A 20,686-nucleotide genomic window follows, 5' to 3' on the forward strand; every position below is an offset into this window, starting at 1 on the left:
CCCCGCGCCCCGCCCCGGAGCGGGCCGAGTGCGGCGCCCGCGGGGCCGCGGCGCCCAGTCCGGGTTCCCCGCGCTCAGGTTCTCTCAACAGGGTGTGTTCTGTCCTCTCAATTTGTTTTCTTTTTTCAAAGGAATCTAAAGATCTGGCTGCAGCAAGGGGGTTCCTCGGTAAAACTGCATCCTTACAATAGAATGGGGATATTGTTGTCTGTAGAGAAAGGGCAGCGGGGTAAGGAAGGAGGAGCAGTGCCATTCCCGAGGGAAAGCTAGAATTTTTTTGGATTGGGAAATCTCCGTTCCTTCCTATACTCATCGCCTGTTGATTTTTCTGGACCATTTTACAAAAACCTTCCTGCCTTTTGCTTGAACGTGGGATCTAGGAAAGTCGCAGCCTTTCATCCTGGGGGTTCCTGGTGCTCTGCTATTCCTAACAGTTGGATCAGATACAATCCAGTAGCTTCATAGGGAGTTCGGTTCAAGTCCAGTATTTGTGGGAAATTTAGCCGTAGAGTTATTGAATCTATAGACTTCCGAAGATACAGGACTTTTTAAACTGTCAAATTACTTTTTCTTCCTCTTCCATTTAATTAATTGAGTAGTCTCAAAAGTTGACTTAACGGGTTTCAAATTTTATTAAGTTTAAAGGTTTGCAAGTGATGGAACTGCAAAAGTTGGGCATCCTGTTGAATTTCCACCAAATTTCTGTCAAACATTAAATGTCTCCGTTTGAGTTTCTTGTATGGGGTTGGGAAGCTATGTCCTAAATCAGTCCGTTGTCTGTAATTTTTCAGAATGTGTATCAGTGAACTTTAAAGCCTGGGGGTTGTCAAGGCTTATGTAATCAATTTGTTAATTTATAATCTTGTTACATTGCTTTACAGATTTATATAATCATTCCCTTAAGGAAATCTGTCTTCAGCGTCTGCTTAAATATTTCTCTTGGAATTGGATTCCTGAGGAGGAATATAGTGTACAAGTGATGATTGAAGCTTACCAGTTAGACTACTTTCTTTAAAAAAAAAAAACAAGAAACAAAAAAACATTAATTCTTTTATCTGAATATCTGTATAACTGTCCCTGTGAGGAAAACAGGTGGCATTCCCATTTTGCAGAACTAGAAATGAGAGAAATTACATGACATTCCCAAGGTCACATGAAGCAGTACAGGAACTGGCAGTCAAGTTCACAGTGCGAGCTTTCTTAAATACTCTTGTCTTCAAGGCTTTCTGGGCATGGACTCTTTCAAACTTTGACTTTGAGTGCTGCCTTTTTATTTTTAAATTTTTGCATAATCAGTTTTTATTGTGCTGGTAGGCAAAAAATTAACCTAACCCTATTAATTCTTTGCGATTCTGAGTAAATTTTTCTCAGTATTATTTCGGTAAGCTCCCATTAGTTTAAAACATTATACTAGAATTCAGAAGTTATTTTTAGTTTTCTAGATCAGAAATATAGATTGGGCCTTTATGGTTCAAATTTAGTCTCATAATCCTAAAAGGAAATCTTATTAAATGTCCTTATTAAAATTGAGAGGAGCCATGGTGGCTCGATGGTTAAGCACTCGGCTGCTAAACAAAAGATCCATGGTTCGAACTCACCAGCCACTCTGCCAGAGAAAGATGTGGCAGTCTGCTTCCGTAAAGATTACAGCCTTAGAAACCCTATGGGGAGGTTCTGTTCTGTCCTGTAGGGTTGCTATGAGTCAGAATTAACTTGATGGCAACGGGTTTGGTTTTAGTTTTATTAAAATTGGAGCCCTGGTGGTGCAGTGGTTAAGAGCTCGGCTGGTAACCAAAAGGTTGGAATCCACCAGCTGTTTTTTGGAAACCCTACGGGGCAGTTCTGCTCTGTCCTATAGGGTCACTATAAGTCGAAATTGACTCGATGGCAACGAGTTTAATGTTTTGGTTTTTATTAAAATTGAAGGGCTTTCATATTTTTAGTGGTCACAGGAAATACTATGGGTGTTTCCCTCATATAGAAAGTGAAACTAAATCGAAAAAAGTTGTTTATTTTTGGAGATACTGAGTAGCCATGGCTCTAAGCACTGGTATAAATAAGGCATGATTTCTTCCCTGTTGCAGCTTGTCTACATCTAAGAGCTCCTTGCATTGCCCAGGAAGTAAAGGGTATCAGCAAACTTAACACCTGGCCAGAATTTTAGGAATTAAAAAACAGCTGAGGAACTGTAAAGCCTTAGTTTAACTGCCTCCCCGCTGTTTGCTTATCAACTAAAAGATAGAGGTTTTAGCCAAGACGCTTTTATTAAAAAACTGTTATTCAGAATAACAGTTACTTCTTGGTGTGCACGTATGTGTAGGTAAATTCTTAGAGCAATTTAGGTGGAAAAGTTGCTTGGATTCTAGAAGTTTTAAAGACAAACTTAACCTTTGATTATTCATGGAACCTTTTTGTGTCTATATATGGGGCCCCGGGTTAGAAGGAGAAGCCCTGATGGTGCCAGTAGTTAAGCACTTGGCTAGTAACCAAAAGGTCAATGGTTCGAACCCACCAGCCGCTCTGCTAGAGAAAGATGTGCTTCCGTAAAGATTACAGCCTTGGAAACCCTATGTGGCAGTCCTACTCTGTTCTATAGGGTTGCTATGAGTCAGAATCGACTCAACAGCAGTGGGTTTGGTTCAGTTTGGTTTGGGAGTTAGAGGGGGAGCCCTGGTGGTGCAGTAGTGAAAGCACTCAGCTACTAACTGAAAGTTCAGAGGTTTGAACCCACCAGCCTCTCTGAGGGATAAAGATGTGGCAATCTGCTTCCATAAAGATTTACAGCCTTGGAAGCCCTGTGGAACAGTTCTACTCTGTCCTACAGGGTTGCTATCAGTTGGAATCTGCTAGATGGCAGTGGGTTTGGCTTTTGGTTTGGGTTAGAGGGTAAGAAGCCCTGGTGGTGCAGTGGTTAAGCCCTTGACTGCTAACCAAAAGGTCATTGGTTCAAACCCACCACCTCCTTGCTGCTTCCATGGTGATTACAGCTTTGGAAACCCTATGGGGCAGTTCTCCTCTGTCCTGTAGGGTTGTTATGAGTCAGAACCCACTCTACAGCAGTGGGTGTTTTTGAGTTAGAGGGTAGTAGTAATAGAGAAGTGAATAAAAACCAGTTCTACCTTTAGGAGCTTATGGGCCATTGTGGGGGACGGGGTGGGGTTTATTGGAAAGATAACATGGGTAAACAGTAACAATATGATCAGATGAGTGCTGTGGTGAGGCATAGGCAAAATCCCTGAGGAAACGCAGAGATGGGGGCAGTGAACAATCTGACTTGGGAATGCTTGGCAGAGGTGGTGGTAGCTGAGCTGGTCTTGAAGGACGCGTAGAGTTCCCAGGCTGAGAAAAGGGAAGGGGCTCAGAGGGTTCAGAAAGGATCTGAAGACAAGGCCAAGTGGTGGGGGAAGAACTTAGGTCCAAGTGAGTGAAAGGGAATTGGGGGAGAGACCACACAGCTGCTCTCTTTTTAAAAGAGTTTGAAAAGGAAGGGGAAGAAGTAGGGGCAGTAGTTTTGTGGGGAGGAAGGGACGGGAGAGGGAAGAATTTTTTGTATTTTAGTTTGGGGAGAGCTGGTATAAAATTCCCCAGGCTCAATGGCATTATGAGTGACTGTGGCCCCTGGGAGTGTGTTGTCTGCTCTGGATGATCCGAAGTTGCGTTATTGACACTGTGGATCATTTCCTCATCCGCATTTCTGCACATCTGCTTGGATTGTGGCCCAGTGTCCCATGGGAAACCATTTCTCGCCTTAAGGGGAGGACCCCATGTAAAGAGGATTCCTTTTCTGCCCTCCCTGAACATTTATTCTCTGCTGTCACTTCCAGAGCCTTCCGAGATTCTGCTTTGGCACGTCCAGCATCTGGCCTCTGCCCAGGTAGGCTCTTCCATGAAAAATCCAGCCTCTTTTCCCCTCCTTGTTGTGTTGTGCCACTCAGCCTGCTGCCATGTAGCTACTCAGCAGTTACTTCAAAGTCAGAGGGCACTGCCAGTCCCACATGATGTTTTAAGTTCTGGAGCATCTCCACTCAAACCAAAAACCAAACCCATTGCTGTCAAGTCCATTCTGACTCATAGCGACCCTAGATTGGGTCTGTCTGTATGTCTAAACTCATGCCCCCTCAACGACATATTTGCCTGGATCATTTAATGTAGGTTATGAAGTCGACACTCCAGATGTGTGGGCAACAGGACCTGTGACTGGTCAAATCACAGCCCACTGGGCCTCAGTTTCTCTGTTGTTGACATGTAGTTATCTTTCTCACGCTCAAAAGAATGTCAGTTCATTGAAGGCAGGGGCCACATCTTTGGTCCCCCAGTCCAGAGTAATACTTGGTACACAGTCTGTGTTCCTAAGAAGTGCCTTGATAAAGAAACTTCAGAAATCTATTCTTTAGTTTGTAGGTTCATCAGCCCATTAATAGAACCCATACCTATTTTAATGCAGTGGGGTTGGATTTAAAATACTTTTCAATGATAGAGTTTTAGAACTGGAAGCCAGTCTTCCCATTTATACTAGCACATAGTAGATGCTCAGGAAATGTTTGTTCCTGTCTTGTACTCCTGGTCTGAGTGAATGGCTCTACCACCCATTTAGAGTCATCCTAGATTTCCCTTTGCCTTGCTTCCCCTGGATTGAGTTCTTGGATTCTTCCAGAATGTGTCTCCTCAATTACATCCTTGTCACCACTGCCCTCTATTTTTTTTTTACTTTAGCTTTTTTAAAATTGTGATAGTACTTTTATATATATAAACCTATGTATGTATGTATATATGTATGTGTATATACACACATATACAACAGAGCATTTGCAATTTCAGCCATCTTCTCACGGACAGTTCAGTTACATTAATTGTGTTCATCTTGTTGTTCAACCATCACCCTTATCCTGCCCTCATTTTCAAGTCTTTAAGTAATCATTTTACCTGGAGATATTTTCAGTAGTCCCTCACCTGTCTCCCAGCTTCTAGTCTTGCCCTTCCAGTCTGATCTTTACTTTGCTACCAGAGTGATTAGTTTAACTGTCATCTCTGATTGCTGCTCCCCGCTCAGGATTCTCTGTCTCTTAGTGCCTGCCTTCATTTCTTTATTTAATAAAATGTATGTCTGTATTTTGAGCTGATGCTGTACACAGTAGGCCTTGGGCTACAGAGCTGAATAAAACTGGACATGGCCTTATACAGTACTTATTTAGTTTAGAGGGGGACACATTATTAATCACACGATCACACAAATAATATGCAACCACATGTGATAAGGGCCATAGTGGAAAAGGACTGGTGCTGTGAGAGTGGATACAGGAGCTGGTGTGTCAGGAGTCTGGGAAGGCTGAGGGGATGCCAGGACGTTTAAGCTGGTCCCTAAAGCACAGGTACCCCAATCTGAGGAATATAAACTGATTTGCATGAATACAAGGCCCTTTGGGTATGTGGTTGTTGCCTACCTATCTGACCTTGTCTCCTACATGCTCATGTATTATTGTCCCAGTCACACTGAGCTTTCTCAGTACTCTTCCTGGAACGCCTCTTCTCACCATCATCGATTTCAAGTTGTAACACAAAAAAATAAATTTCTCTGGGATGCCTTCCTTGAACTCCCCAAGGCAGATTTAGGGGAAGGAACACCTCTTTTTGTCCATCTGTCTATCCCTGTAAGAGACTGTAAACAACTTGAGGCAGGGAACTTCCTAGTATATCTGGTAGGGGCTTTTAGGGGCCAGTTTGTTGGACCATATAGGGATGAGGGTACTGATATCAGAATAAGATGGGGAACCCCTCTCAAATATTGGAATCTCCTGGGGGAGAGGCCAGTTTTGAAAAGTTGGAAAAAAGTCTTGGGCGATGTTGATCCCATTTCCAACTTGCTAATATGTATATTATCCCATATAGCTTCCATACTAACTGTACAAGGTGGTGATTATCTTTGTTTTATCGGTAGAATTTGAGTAACTTGTCCAGTTCTAAATCCTGTGGCACTCTTTCCACTGCACTGTGATGCTGCTCTCCATATTTGCTGAATAAGTGAATTTTGATTATTTTTTAAAGTGCTCCTCCATGGTGAAGGTAATAAGAAAAGCTGACTATGGTACTTAGAAATGCTGAATTTTAGGACTACTGCCCTAGTTCCTTCTCTCATGTTCTCTTCTCCCATATGTGTATAAACACACATACACACAATACACACCCCTTTGGTTATATTATTGTCTTTTACTTTATACTGCGTGTTGTTGTTAGCTGCTGTTGAGTCAGCCCCTGACTCATGGCTACCCCATACACAACTGAATGAAATGCTGCCCAGTATTATGCCATCCCCATGACAGGTTGTGGGTTGGACTGTTGTGATCCATATAGCTAGAGAAAGTACTTGAAGTATATTCAACTTGGAGCCCTGGTGGCACAGTGGTTAAGAGCTTACCTGCTAACCAAAAAGGTCAGCAGTTTGAATCCACCAGCTGCTCCTTGGAAACCCTGTGGGGCAGTTGTGCTCTGTCCTATAGTGTTGCTATAAGTCAGAATCGACTCAACGGTAACAGGGTTTTTTTTTTTTTTTTGTACTGATGGACTTGGTTTAATATTCAGCCTTGTTGGTTCTTCTAGGTTAGAGGGATTATATTTTAGATATTTTGATTAAATTTTACCTTTACAATATGGCTTATTTAGATAAAGTTCATTTTAGATTTAGGACAAAGAATTTGTAACAAATATTTATGGACAACTGATGAAAGTAGAATGTACTGTATTCATGAATTTCTTTTTCAGATATCCATAATATTGAACAGCCTTTTTATTTAGCAGTGGACTGAAGCATAGCAATTGAATTTTATGGTAAAGTTTAGCTTTCTCTTTTACCTCATTTTCTGTGGATTAACAGTTGCCTATGTTTTTATCGACAAAGTATTATGAGTGTACTAAAGAAATTTGAAATGAGAATATTCTCTCTATAATACAGAGCTTTATTTTGCCCTTTGCTCTTCTATTTTATGAGTATTTGCTAATTATCTTATGAAGGAAAATGCTTTTTCAGAAATGAATGGAGAGGATGCAATTTGCAAAATGAATTCAAATTGAGATTTTGGCAAGGGTCAAGTTTTTAAGGAGAAGATAGATCCTGCCTAAATTCTACCTGAATTACTTACTTGGTGTTGACTGTTTTGTGCCACTGGGGAGGACTCTTGCTATCACAAAATTGTGTGCATACTCTGAAGTATAGTTGTTTTCAAGATGCCATTCCATTTTACATGACCGTCCAGTCCCTCAGTCTGTCTTTTGAATGGTTGTTTTGCTGTAACCTCGTTTCTCCACTTAGAAAGCATTTTCTAGACATTTCAAAAAGTTCGTGACAGAATTATTTGTTAATACTGTGTATAAAGTCTTTGGTGGCACAAGGGAATTTCCTGTGTTTGATTGCTGGGGCAAGTTACTTGCATGGCATATCAGAATTGGAGGAACACCAGAAATGTCAAAGTAGATGTATTTTAGTGCAGTTGTTTCCTTGGGAATTAGAAAGGACTAAATGAAAGGAGGCATTGTATTGTTTCAGGAAGAAGTGCAGGGCCAAGAAGTTAGTTGGACTTGGAGACCAACCCAGGCAGCTCTTACCTGAATATAGAATGGAGCAAAGTAAGCCTTTAACCTCTTTGGCCTTGCTTTCTCATCAGTATGTGGGTATGATACCGCTATTATATTGCTGATTGTGAGGAATTAAATGATACGATGAATGTCAAGAGCCTAGTACATACGTAGATTCCCAGTAATTAAATTCTTTTTCCTCTTTTGAGACATGGATTAAAACAAAACTGGAATTCTAAAATGGGCGGTTGTGGCAGTAAAAAATTTTTAAAAATTGAAATAATAGAAAAATCAACTGCGATTTTGGTATAGTGAGTCATTTCTATAGTAGATTTTTTAGGAAAATAGTATATATATATGGTGATCAGTGTGACAGATTCAATAAGTCGAAACCAAAATTGGTGTTTTATGGAACTTTGAAGTGAGCAATCAGCTTTTTAAATTGATTAAAATTCTCTAATGACCTTATTCCTATGTTGCTTTCATATTAATACCTGAAGGATTGTCCTCTTTAGTTGAGGCTTCACATCAGTTCTGGAATAAGAACAAAATGGGCTGCTTCTGGGCCATTTTTTAACCCTTTAATGATATTTTAATAAAACTTAAGTATAAGTCAAAGATAGATGTGTGGTAAATTATTTAATATTTCAAGTTTTAGTTTTGAGAAGGAAAGAATTCATGAGGCATTAGAGATTTGTCAGAATCAGCCCTCTCCTTGCCTTATTAAACTTATCTGGCTGCTTCTACCCAAAATCATAACTTCACCTAAACTGGTGTTCTCCTTTCCTAACCCAGCCAGCCATATGCACGGCTCCTTTCCTGCCTTTGTTTACCCTGTTCTCAGGAATGACGTTCCACTGCTCCCTGTGGAAGGGTGTTCTGTAGGCTGCCCCTGTCCTTGGTAATCCTGTCCTTCAGTGTCTTCTTTTCTTCCTTAGGAGGTGCTCTTGTGGGACAGTGGTTATGTGCTGGGCTGTTAACCAAAAAGTCTGCAGTTTGAACCCACCAGCTGGTCTGTGGGAGAAAAGACCTGGCGATCTGCTCCCCTAAAGTTTACAGCCTAGGAAACCCTGTGGGGCAGTCCTACTCTGTCCTATAGGGTCACTGAGTCAGTTGATTCTACAGCATGTAACAACATTTTCCCTTTGACATACTCACCTCCGCTAATTTGCATAATTATTTATCTCTTTTATACGTAGACCCTGTTTTCTTAACTCATTTGTAAGGTTCTAGAGGATAGGGACTGTGTAATGCCTCACACAATTAGGGCTCAAATATTTGTTAATGAAAATAGGCTCAGAGTTCCTGTTTCCTCCTCAGGCTGAAGGAATTGCATACCTTCTTGCATAGGGGAAGCCAAATATTTCATTGAGTATATCTTACTTATTACAATTACACAAACAGGCTTTAGGCAGTATATTTTCAGGGAAGTTGGTTTATTCTTTATATTTCTTAATGGAAAAGTAAATTTGAATGCATAATTATGTACAGAAGGTCAGAATTTTAATAGTCTCTGCCTTTCCTGGATTTTAAAAGCAGCACATACTCACTGCCAAAATTTGAAAAGAACAGAAAAGCATAAAAAGAAAAAAGTCTGTAATCTTACCAGTTTATCATTTTGGTATGTCTTCTGTGTATGCACACAAATTATATGCTTGTTTAAAAATTGGGATCATACAGTATGAAATTTTGTATTTGAACTTTTTTACTTTTTATTGTGAGAATTTTCCATGAGATTAAATAGCCTCAAAATATAGGAACATAGTGTTAATGTGGATATACTGTGATTTAACTTTTTCCTTATTGTTGACCTTTATGTTTTCTGATTTTTTTTGCATGTATAATTATCACTGTGCATTGTTGAATATAAATATTTGTCTACACCTTTATTTCTTCAAGATATAAATTTAGTTGTGATATTATTAAGAATATTAATTATTTGAAGGTTCTTGGTACACGTATTGCCAAACTACTTTTCAGAAAGGTAATTTGCAGTCTCACCAGTGTAAGGCAATCCCTAATGATCCTGTCTCTTATTCGAAGTAAATTAAATGTCAGGTGCCATTGTTTTTGTTTATGGATTAGTTTATTTCTTCTGTTTCAACATTCTTTTTTGACTGTCTTTTAATGACTATCTTCTTTGCAATATCAGTAGGGAAAAAAGAAGGTGACAGGTAGTTAAAATGAGTTTTGACAGTGTTAATAAAAACTTTGGAAGAGAGGAGATTTAGATTAAGTTTTAAAATTTTCCATGACTTCCAATTTAAATTCTGTTTTCCTAGCAAGAGTGAGTAATTGTGGGTTGGCTTTATTTATTTTGGAGTAATTTCTACACACCAGCTTTTGTTTAAGTCATTATTTATTATGTGAGCACTTCATGCCAGGATTGTCACCATACTCATTTTTAAGTCTCACTTAGCCTTAGGCAGAAATGGTGACAAGCTGAGCATTTTCATCACTTTTAACGAGAAACAGGTTCTTTTTAGGAATTTGAGCTTATTAGCTGCGTTGCTGGTCCAAGTTTTGTGGCTTAGATGTTAACCCGTCTCTCTACAAATACTATTACTACTTTACATCAGTTAATGATTCACCTGGATTCTGAATACATTCAGATTTCTTGGTATATCGTAGGTTATAGCTTGTTTTACTTAAAGGGAATAAAGACTGCTGCAGCCAGCATGTCAAGGGAATCTTCTGTATTGGCAACCCAGCCAGTGCCTTGAGAGTCTGGAGCAGGCTTCTCAACCTGGCATTCCTTGTCACCTGAGTGGCCCCAAGTCCACTAAAATCGACTACTTGGAAGAAAACTTTTAGAACATACTTATAGTAGGTAGTTGTTTTCCTTTGGAAAATACTTTTTAAGAGATTCAGAGGTAAAGTTTGCCTATTAGAACATTTCTAATAGTAAGTAATTGACTTACTCTTTTAATTTATAGTTCCCATTTTGATTTGTCCAGTGGCTGCAGACTGATCCTGCATGATAACCATATGGTGATATTCAGCCAATCCAGTGAAAAACTCTGGGTTCTTCTGTAACCTTGGATCTGGTTTCTTTGTCTTTGATTTATAGCTTATATTGATAACTCCCACAAGGAGCAGTGCCATTCTAGAAATGTGGAATATTGTTTACTTTGGAGAAAGAGAACAGCAGTGACGACTGCATGGTAGGGTTGTGCTTGTTTTCTTTGACTTGGAGGGTATTGATATTCCTTGAGGATTTAGCTGACTGTCTTCAGCCTATACCATTTTTGTTAATTGTTATCTTTGCTATTTTAGGAGTAAGATTACCAAAACCAAACCAAACGCATTGCCATGGAGTTGATTCTGACTCATAGCAACCCTATAGGACAGAGTAGAACTGCTCCATAGGGTTTCCAAGGAGCGGCTAGTGGATTGAAACTGCCCACCTTTTGGTTAGCAGGTGAGTTCTTAACCACTCTGCCACCAGGGCTCCATAGCAGTACGATTAGGGTGGTAATATTAGAGAGGTAATACTCATCAAAAGAGTTCGGTGCTAACCAAAAGGTCAGCAGTCAGAGTCCAGTAGCCACTCCTTGGAAACCCTACAGGGCAGTTCTTCTCTGTCCTCTAGGGTCTCTATGAATCAGAATCAATTCGTTGGCAACGGGTTTGGTTTTTTTTTTTTTTTTTAAATATTCATTGAAGAGAGTGTCAGCTGGCTTTTCTATAGATATACAGTTTAGCCTGATATTTCCCATGAGTAAGAAATATTTCATTTCTTAGTATTTGTAAAAGATACCAGATAATTTATATGTGTAAGAAGCTTAACTGCAGTTTTAACACAACTTTGCAAAAACTCAACTTTTAGTTGTCAGTATTAGTGGGAGAGTATTGGCATAGATTTTAAAATATTCATTTAGTTTTTTTGGAAAGTTTTTGTAAATTTGTATATTGGTGGTCTGATTTTGTAGGAAAATTTGTAATATTCCAGACAAAATCTAGAAAGGCTGTCGAAGTAGCCTAATTTGCCTGCCCTTTTTGTTTAGTTCCTCTACTTCCTTATGCCATGGATTGGTCCACAGTGGCAGCCAGGCAGAGCCATTGTTCTTCAACATGCTGTTTTGTCCTCCTTGGGAGAGATGTGAGTGGGAGACATTTGTTTGATCTGCAGACCAGACTGTACTGGTGATGATGGCAATGAAAAGCTAAAAGTGGGTTTTGACAAGAGTAACAGGGTGCATTCCAAATTGACAGTAGGTTTAAGAGAGGCTGGTTCTACAACTGTTTTCAGCAGCTTGCAAAATGTGTGTAGGGCCACCCACACTTCCTTCCTCTTTTCCAGCCACACCCGCATGCTTCAGTTGCTTCTGCTCTCTTGAGCTAGGAGAAGATCAGTATATTCTTGCAACATATACCAATACTTGTTTCTCAAACATGAATTTCGATACTGTGAACACTCTTGACTAGCTGGCCTGTTTCATTTAGGCCCAGCCTAGATATATGCATGCGTTAGCATTTACTAAATAAGAAGGCTGCTTTAGAATGACCTATTTTAGTGGTTTTGCTGTTTAAAAAGATGTCATTTTAGCAATGAAGTCATTAAAAATACTGATGTAGAATAACTTTTTAGTGCATGAAGAATGTTCATCATATAAAGCAGAGGAAAAAGTAGTTATCAAACTTATGTATAATATCATAGCTTTGTAAAGAAAGTAGATATAAAGGATACATATTCAAACCTGAATAGAAGTCATTCTGGATGAGATTACACATGATCTTTATTTTCTCTGTTAAGCTTTTCTGCATTTTCCAAATTTTCTAAAGCAAACATGTATTAACTTGCTTTTGGAGATAAATATTTAGAAAATAGTTATAAAACTATATGTGTATTTTCCCATTTTATAAAAAAATTGTGTCTAGGCATATGTTATGCATAGAAAATACTTTGGCAGGCTGTGTACCAAAATGCTAACAGAGGTTATCATAGAGGGTGGGATAACGGATGTTTTTAAAAAGTCTCCTCTCTTCTTGTCATCTGTACATTCTAATTGTATTTTTTCCTACACTAAACAGATAACGCTTTCATAATTGAAACAAAAAATACTAAAATGAAGGAAAGTGTTATGTCAAGTGAAAATAGCCTGATGTAGAACATACAGTTATGTATAGAATGATTATTCCTTTGTAAAGCAAAGTAAAGAAGAAGCTGTATATAAATATTTGTAGGGAGGCCACTGAAATGTTTAGTAGGGCTGATCTTCAGTGGGAGGACTATGGATGCCCCTTTTTTCTTTCTACTTCCTATTCTGTGTTTTCCAAATTTTCTATAAGAGCATATCACTTTGATGGGGGAAAAAAAAATGTAAAGGAACATTTAGCCCTCTTTGAAAGGGTACATCTGACAGAAAGTCATCTTAATATCATTTTAAAAGCAAATACTTAGATTTTGTGGGGTATTTTGTTGAAAAATCATCAGACATCTGATGCCCAGCTAGAGACATTATTTCTTTTTTCTTACAATCTTAACAGCACTCATTTTCAATTTGATACATTTTAGGAAACTGAACAACAGCATTTCCCTGAAAGCAAAAGAGATAATAGCTAAGTAAATTCATTCTCTTGAAGTAGGATAGAAAACTAAAAGAATATCTGCTGGATGGGAGAGGGGGTAAACACCATCATTATAACAGTGATGGTGGTGGCGGCGGCTAGTATTTACTGAATGCTTACTCTGTGCCAGACCCTATTCTAAAAATTTTACCTGTGTGAACTCATTCAATCCTCATTTCTAACATTTTCTAATGAGAAAACCTTCCATACAGAGAGGTCAGGTAGCTTCCTGAAGTGCTGTGGCTACTGAGTGACTGGTGGAGCTGGGATTCGTATCCAGCCGTTGCCCTGCAGAGCCAGTACTCAACCACTGGACTACCACACTGCCTTGCTGCAGAGACAGTGGTTGGAAGGAGGGCTGCTGGAAAGAGAAGCAGACAGGGGTAATGGAGCTACCACATCCCACTTGGAGGTGACGGGCCAGCTAGGCATCCTACTGTTGTGTGACTAGACGTAGGCCTGTGCCCATGGCTTTGCTGGCGCCGTTTGCGCTGCAGAGCTGTCTCCATCTCTCCTCATCCCTTCCTTCCCTGCAGTAGATTTGTTTTCACATCCAGAGATCACCTTTCCTTCTTCTTTCACCTTTCCTGTCTAGTTTCCCCCACGTTTGTACTCCTTTTCCCCCAAGCTCACCTGAGTTTGGGCTTAATAATTACCCTGGTACAACTCATCTTTAATGTGTAATGTAAATTGCCACAAGGTTAAGCACTCAGCTGCTAACCAAAAGGTTGGCAGTTTGAAACCGCCCCACGGTCCTGTGGGAGAAAGACCTGGCAATGTGTTACTGTAAAGATTACAGCCAAGAAAACCTGAGGCAGCTCTACTCTGTCACATGGGCTCACTATCAGTTGAGAATGACTCAATGGCACCTAACAACAACAACAGATATGAATGTTCGGGAGTCCCTGGGTGGCACAGATATTTAAGTGCTGGACTGGTTACGTAAAGGTCAGCAGTTTAGACCCACACAGAGGTGCCTTGGCAGTAAGGCCTGGCAGTCTGCTTCCGAAAGGTAACAGCCTTGAAAACATTATGGAGCAGTTCTACTCTGCACATCGACTTGATGGCAACTGAACCACAACAGCAGCAATACGAATGTTTAGGCCTTTCGGTTATTTGTGTGCTATTTCAGTGTCTCAGAAAGGCCTGTAGCACTACCTCAGTCAGTTCTCTCTCACTGTGCCGTGGTCTGCTCACATTCTCCTTGTTCATAGTTATAGTTTCTTTTTTACTATCAGAAACGCGAAGGTGTTTTGTGTGTTCCCTGATGTTGGCATCATAGTTGATTTCTGTCAGCCTGTAGACGACAGCATGTTGCAGACATTGCCCTCCTTGGCTGTCATAGTGTGTGTTTCATGAGCGATAGAGGTTCCTGGAGATGGGGTGGGCTTCGGAGCCAGGCTGAGCTGCTGCTCATCGCGCAAGTCTAGCTTCATTGTACCGACCTTGCAGGCTTATGGTGAGGAGTCAGTGAAGTGTTGGTTCAGTGCCTGTTACCCAGGAGGCGTTTAGAAAACAGTGAGCGCGCTGTTGATTATTATTTTCTCCTCCTTCCACCCTAAGTCATTGGAACAGACTTTCAGAGCTGTCTACCTGCAAAAATCTCTGTAACTGTTCACTCTGAAATTCTTATTTCCTAAAGATTCCTTAAAGGGGTTGTAATTCACAGAGGAAGCAGCATATTAGGGGTGACTGGGCAACTAAAAAGGAACCCTGGTGGCGCAGTGGTTAAAGCAATCAACTACTAACGGAAAGGTAGGTGGTTTGAAACCACCAGCAGCTCCGCGGGAACCCTATGGGGTCGCTATGAGTTGGAATCAACTCAGTAGCAGTGGCTTTTTGGTTTTGGGGGCTACTAAAAACAGATTTTTGCCATTTTTATCCTTTTATCTAAATCCAGCTTTAGGCTATATGATTTTAAGCAGAGTTAAAACAAATAGAACTAAACTAACTAAAACCTTTTTCTTTACTTTCTTTCAGGAGAAAGGCCCAACTGACGAAACATAGTGATACCAAGGATTATTCAGTATGCAGTTTGCAGGGTATGTCTTCAAGTTGGTATGAATTCACCCTTACATTCCAAAAGCCACATCTTAATGTTTGCCATTGATGTTCAGAATGACTTTTGGGTACTGTGAGATCCTCAGATATCAAAAATGATTTAATTATTTCCTAGCTTAACTCAAAATGCACTTGAAAGTAGGACTAGACAGTGGGCTAGTCTTTAAAAAGATGTTCAATAACAAGGATTTTTTTTTTCCTCCCAACTTTCTGTTAATCATAATGTCGTGTTCTTAGGTATACAATTTAATTACAGTTCCACAGACTCTAGGGATACTGTACAAAAAGCAAATTCTTTGATGGTACAAGTGATTAATCATTTTACTGTATGATACTTTGTGATTATGAAGAGACCCTATTCTTTCCTGTGAGCTCACTAGTAGATGAAAAATGATCTCATTGTGCCCCTTTGCTGGCACAGGTCTGGGAAGAGACATGGTGTTAATAGTGATTATCTCTGGATATCTGAGACCCTGAGAAAAAGATTTTCTCATTTATTACTTTTGTAATTAAATAGTTTTAATTAAAAACCGAAACCCTGGTTTATAAAAATCTAATTTATATGCCATTTACCAGGAACACATCTAAACTAAAATGATACATGAAAAGAACAAAGATTATATGACTTAAAGGTGATCTGAAGTCTCTTTCAAAAGCTAATGTTGCCTGTGCAAACTTGTGCAATAGAAACATAGACTTAGGAAGAATTTTAAGAATAGTTATTGCCCTGATAATTAATTGAAGCTAAAGATTTAAAGATAGTTTTCTGCCCAGTGCAGTTAGCCTGTACTTTTTATTTTTGAAAATCAAATATACCTGAATTAAAGTTTCTTCTGAGTAACTGCTGACCAAAGAAAGCAGAGTCTTCCTTTCCATTTGGATTTTCCTGTTAATCCTATCATTGAAATTATTAACTCAGAAGCAGGACTAATACAACACAGTGTAGAAGAAATCTGCTTTTTCTCCATCACCTGTAAATTGTACTGGTTTCTTATTTTAAAATCATAATAGAAGAAGTATTAGTAATTTTGTTTTGCTTCTGAAATCAGTTTGCAGAAAGAGTGTAGCATAGTGGTTAAAATCATAGACTTTGGTTCTGACAGCCCTGGGTTTGAATCCCAGCTCTGTCACAGGCTGGCCCTGTGGGCTAGGCCAAGTTACTTAACATTTCAGTGTCTCAAAATGGGGCTAATAAGCCCTCTCTCTGAGGGCATTTGTAAAGATTAAATGAGGACGATGTAAAGCGTTTTTGGTGCATGACTGGCATGTCATACTCAGTGAATGGTAGTTGCTATTTATTATTATAATAGTTACTAAAATGTAAATTAGAAATTTATTAACATTGGCTTTTTAAGTTCATGATATATATATTTTTTAAGGTAGGTATATGATTCAGATCATTTCTATTTGCGTGCGAGAATGACTTTATGCTTGCTTGATAGTTGGTTTTTAACTCTTAAAGATATCCTAAATGTAACATCCTTTAGCATAGTCAGAATGTTTATAGTGGGTATAGGCTTTGACATAAAAATTAGGTTTTAATCCTAGCTTCAGCATTTAATATGTTACATATACCTAAAACAGAGCCTGTTTCCTTGACTCTAATAATGGGACTAGTACCAACCTCTTAGGATTGTGAAGACCCAATGAAACAATCCAGTTTGGTGCATTTTGCACAAATAATAGACATATAGTAGATTTTCAGTAAAATGTTAGATTTTCTTCTGTTTTAAATAAAATGAGATTTAAAGGAATTTAATGATAGTGCTTAAAAAAAACTACCTATTTGTATATACAATTTAACTTTTTAAAATATTGCCAACTAAGTGGAGTAAATAAGTCCTGGTCTTAATATGTAACTGAAAGTGTGAAACTATACTGGGAACATTACAGAAGGTTTCACCAAAGGCATGGATATGCACTAATAGGAAATAGAGCTAGTTTTGGGAAGTCCTTGTATTCCTTGTTGAATTTTGTTACTTATTTTTATTAATTTTTGGTCAGACAAAATAATGGTATGAGTTCAGCCTGTGAGATTTAAAGAAGCATCTTAATTTGTATGCTTTTATATATTGATTTGTTTTTCTGAGTGCATCCAAAATTAAATGGTCTTTAAGAATGCATGCTTGTTTACTCTTAAAATATAAGCAGGTCATGGTGGGTTATGTTGGAAGATTGGAAAACCATAATAAAGATGGGCAGTACAAAGAGTGAGTTACCAGTCAGCAAATATTTATTAAGTACCCATTGTGTGAGATCTGTTGTTCTAGGCACTAGTAACACAAGAGCCTTGCAAACAAATTTTTAAAAATCTGAATTTGAAAATTTAACAAAACAGTTTGGAATACCTGCCATACGTAAAGCTATTGGTGGAGGATAGAAGAGCAAAATGGAACCTTAGAATAGAAGGTCCTCAAGAACCTTCCAGTCTCAGGATGGAGATGGTAGACCCAAATACCTATAGAATAAATACCTATAACATTGAGGTGTCCCAGAAAATGTTGGAAGGGTGAAGAAGGGAAGGTAAATTCCACCTGGGAGAGTTAGAGAAGACTTCACTGAAGGGATATATGTGCTCTTACAGGAAATAGTGCTAGCCTTGGAATAACAGGAAAAGGTTGTTGGGTTTCTGTCCGAATGTTTATTCTTTGTTTTCCCTTTCTTGTCAAATATTGCTTTGTTTATTAAGCCACTAATTGATACTACTTTTGGAAAATGTTTGCTTTTTAAACATAGCTTATCAAACTTGCCAGCTCTCTTATTTCTGACATCAGCAAAAAAGTGCTTTTGACGGAACTTAATTTTTATTTTGCAAAATTTTATTTGACATTTAAAATTCTCAACCTTTATAAAGAACTCTAAATATAGAAATAAGTTCTTGTAAATGACCCTGACTCATTTTATGTCTCAACTTATTTACTTCTAACCTTTTCTGAAAATGGAAAATAAAATGAAGCCATTTTAAAGTATGCTATAAAAGGAAAAGTTACAGAAACATAATTTTGTTTCTCCTCTTATTTTGTAGATGTCCATGGTGGCATTGAAAATGAATTCTTTATTTTCACCAGATACTCTTATATGAGAAGATCCATTTCAAAAAGTCTAAATATTTCTTCTTCTGTTGGACCAGCATGGCAGGATTCAAGAGAGGATATGACGGGAAGATTGCTGGATTATATGATCTGGATAAAACCTTGGGTCGAGGTCATTTTGCAGTGGTTAAACTTGCCAGGCATGTTTTTACAGGTGAAAAGGTGGCAGTAAAAGTTATTGACAAGACAAAACTGGACACGTTAGCCACTGGTCATCTTTTCCAAGAAGTGAGATGTATGAAACTCGTGCAGCATCCTAACATTGTACGCCTTTATGAAGTTATTGACACCCAGACCAAACTATATCTTATTCTGGAACTTGGGGATGGAGGCGACATGTTTGATTATATAATGAAACATGAAGAGGGTCTTAATGAAGACTTGGCCAAGAAATACTTTGCTCAGATAGTTCATGCTATATCTTATTGCCATAAACTCCATGTAGTTCACAGAGACTTAAAACCAGAGAATGTGGTCTTCTTTGAAAAACAAGGTCTTGTAAAGTTGACAGACTTTGGTTTCAGCAACAAATTTCAGCCAGGAAAGAAGCTGACTACAAGTTGTGGCTCTCTTGCATATTCTGCTCCAGAAATTCTGCTCGGTGATGAGTATGATGCACCTGCAGTAGGTAGGTAACCTTCTGTCTGTTATTTGCTCACTTAAGTTGTACCGGCTAGAGTTTAGTTGGTCACATTGGTTGTTTATTGAAAAATAATGTGTGAAATAATTTCCATTGTTAAGTGTCCTAATTAACAGAACTGGTTTCATGAATGCCATAATATCCCTAAAGCTGGCATTTAGTCTATTTCAATCTTTAGATGGCAAATGTCAAGTTTATTTGTCACCACAAAAGAAAATAAGTTATCCTTTAAGGTAACCTCTCATCTGCACATTATAATTTTTTTAAGGTCTGAGTACTTTTTTTGTCCCTTAGATTCTTCTGCTAGTGGTTGGCCCTAGCTATCTCCTTCCTGAGAATCCCTTTTAACAGTATTTTGGGACCCATATTGGAGAGGTATTATGAATATTATAGTGCAGTGTGAAGTTTGAGCATTGGAATCATTTATTAACTATGACATTGAAAAAGGTACCTGACCTCTCTTGGCTTTATTTCTTCATCAGTAAAATAGGATTAAATCAGATACAGGTATTGTATTTAAATTATCTTGTTTACTTTTCACAGTGACCTGTGTGATTGCTATTGTCAGTCTCATTGTACAAGATAGGAAACTGCCATTCTAGTGCCTGCAACATGGTAGATTCTGGAATAGTGGCAGCCATTGACATTCCCAACCTGCCCTTCCCCTCTACTCCCAACACATTTTTGTGCTCTCACTCACTCGTCATGAGTTATCTACTTGTGGTGGAGGTGTTTACTGCTTTTCAGCTGTGTCAGCTTTGTCCCCTTTGGGTCGTATCTGTCCTAAAAGTAGTGTAGGAATTTAATTTTAATTTTTAAGGCTTTGTTAATTTAAGGTGTGGTCAGATTTTACATTTTTAGTTTAATCTGGAAAAAATATGCCCTAATATTAAATGCACATGATGTCAAACTTCATAAATGAGGAGTCTTCCATTTGCATTCTGATCATTTGAAATGCAGGATACGGAAGATTGCTGACATTATACTGAATACGGTGTACACCAAGGCACTGCTTTTCATGTTAGATTAGTGTGTTCTGGAAACGAAAAGATTAATGAATGGTTTCTGCCCACTACAGATAACCAGGCTTCACTGAAGTCTTTCATTAGAATATTTGAGCAAGAGAATTTTGATTAGTAGAGCAGCTCTAATCAGAAAAGCCAGGAATTTACAGAAGAGGAAACAGAAATGTTTGCACATGAAAAGATGTGCAACCTCGTTGGTAATCAGGGAAAAGAAAATTAAAACCACAATAAAATACTGTTTCATACTGTTCACATTGGCTAAAATTAAAGTCAGACAAAATCAAATGTTGACAAGACGACAGAACATCAGGAACTCATACTATTTAGAGAACAGTTTGGCAATATGTAGTAAAGATGTACACATCCCATGACTAAGCAATTCTACTATGTATGCACCCTAGAGAAGTTTTTATTCATGTACAAAAGAGATTTTCAAAGGTGCTTTTAACAGCCTTGTTAAATATTCATTAACGGGAATTGTTCAATATTCATATTACAGAATTCTGTATGTCACTGACAGTGAATGAACTTCAACTATGTATGTCAGCATGGCTGAATTTCACAGATCTACTGTTTAAGGAAAAAAAGCAAGTTGGTGAAGTGTGCATATGTTATGCCATTTATATAAAAGTTTAAATCATACAAAGCAATAGTGTATAATGTTTAGGGATGAGCTGAAGAATGCATAAGATCAAGATGGGTTACCTCGGGGCAGCCGTTTCTAGAGTTTC

The 20,686-nt window shown here is 38.5% G+C and overlaps 1 protein-coding gene across 6 annotated transcripts in view; it reads left to right on the plus strand.

The window, feature by feature from the left end:
• SNRK (SNF related kinase) overlaps positions 1-20,686 on the plus strand; it is a 69,597-nt gene that overhangs the window by 431 nt on the left and 48,480 nt on the right. The window contains exons 2-5 of one of the 6 annotated variants that reach the window (XM_023726086.1): positions 3,825-3,874; positions 6,757-6,822; positions 15,118-15,195; positions 18,224-18,918. In XM_023726086.1, the coding sequence (XP_023581854.1) occupies positions 18,330-18,918 (589 nt within the window). In that variant the 5' untranslated portion in view covers positions 3,825-3,874; positions 6,757-6,822; positions 15,118-15,195; positions 18,224-18,329. Of the gene's footprint in view, positions 1-3,824; positions 3,875-6,756; positions 6,823-13,991; positions 14,893-15,117; positions 15,196-18,223; positions 18,919-20,686 lie in introns of those variants that run through there. The other 5 variants (XM_023726073.1, XM_004368439.2, XM_023726065.1 and 2 more) reach the window with 5 other exon arrangements.

This window comes from Trichechus manatus, unplaced genomic scaffold (genome assembly GCF_000243295.1).
Source record: "Trichechus manatus latirostris isolate Lorelei unplaced genomic scaffold, TriManLat1.0 scaffold00001, whole genome shotgun sequence".
NCBI classification, from domain to species: domain Eukaryota; kingdom Metazoa; phylum Chordata; class Mammalia; order Sirenia; family Trichechidae; genus Trichechus; species Trichechus manatus.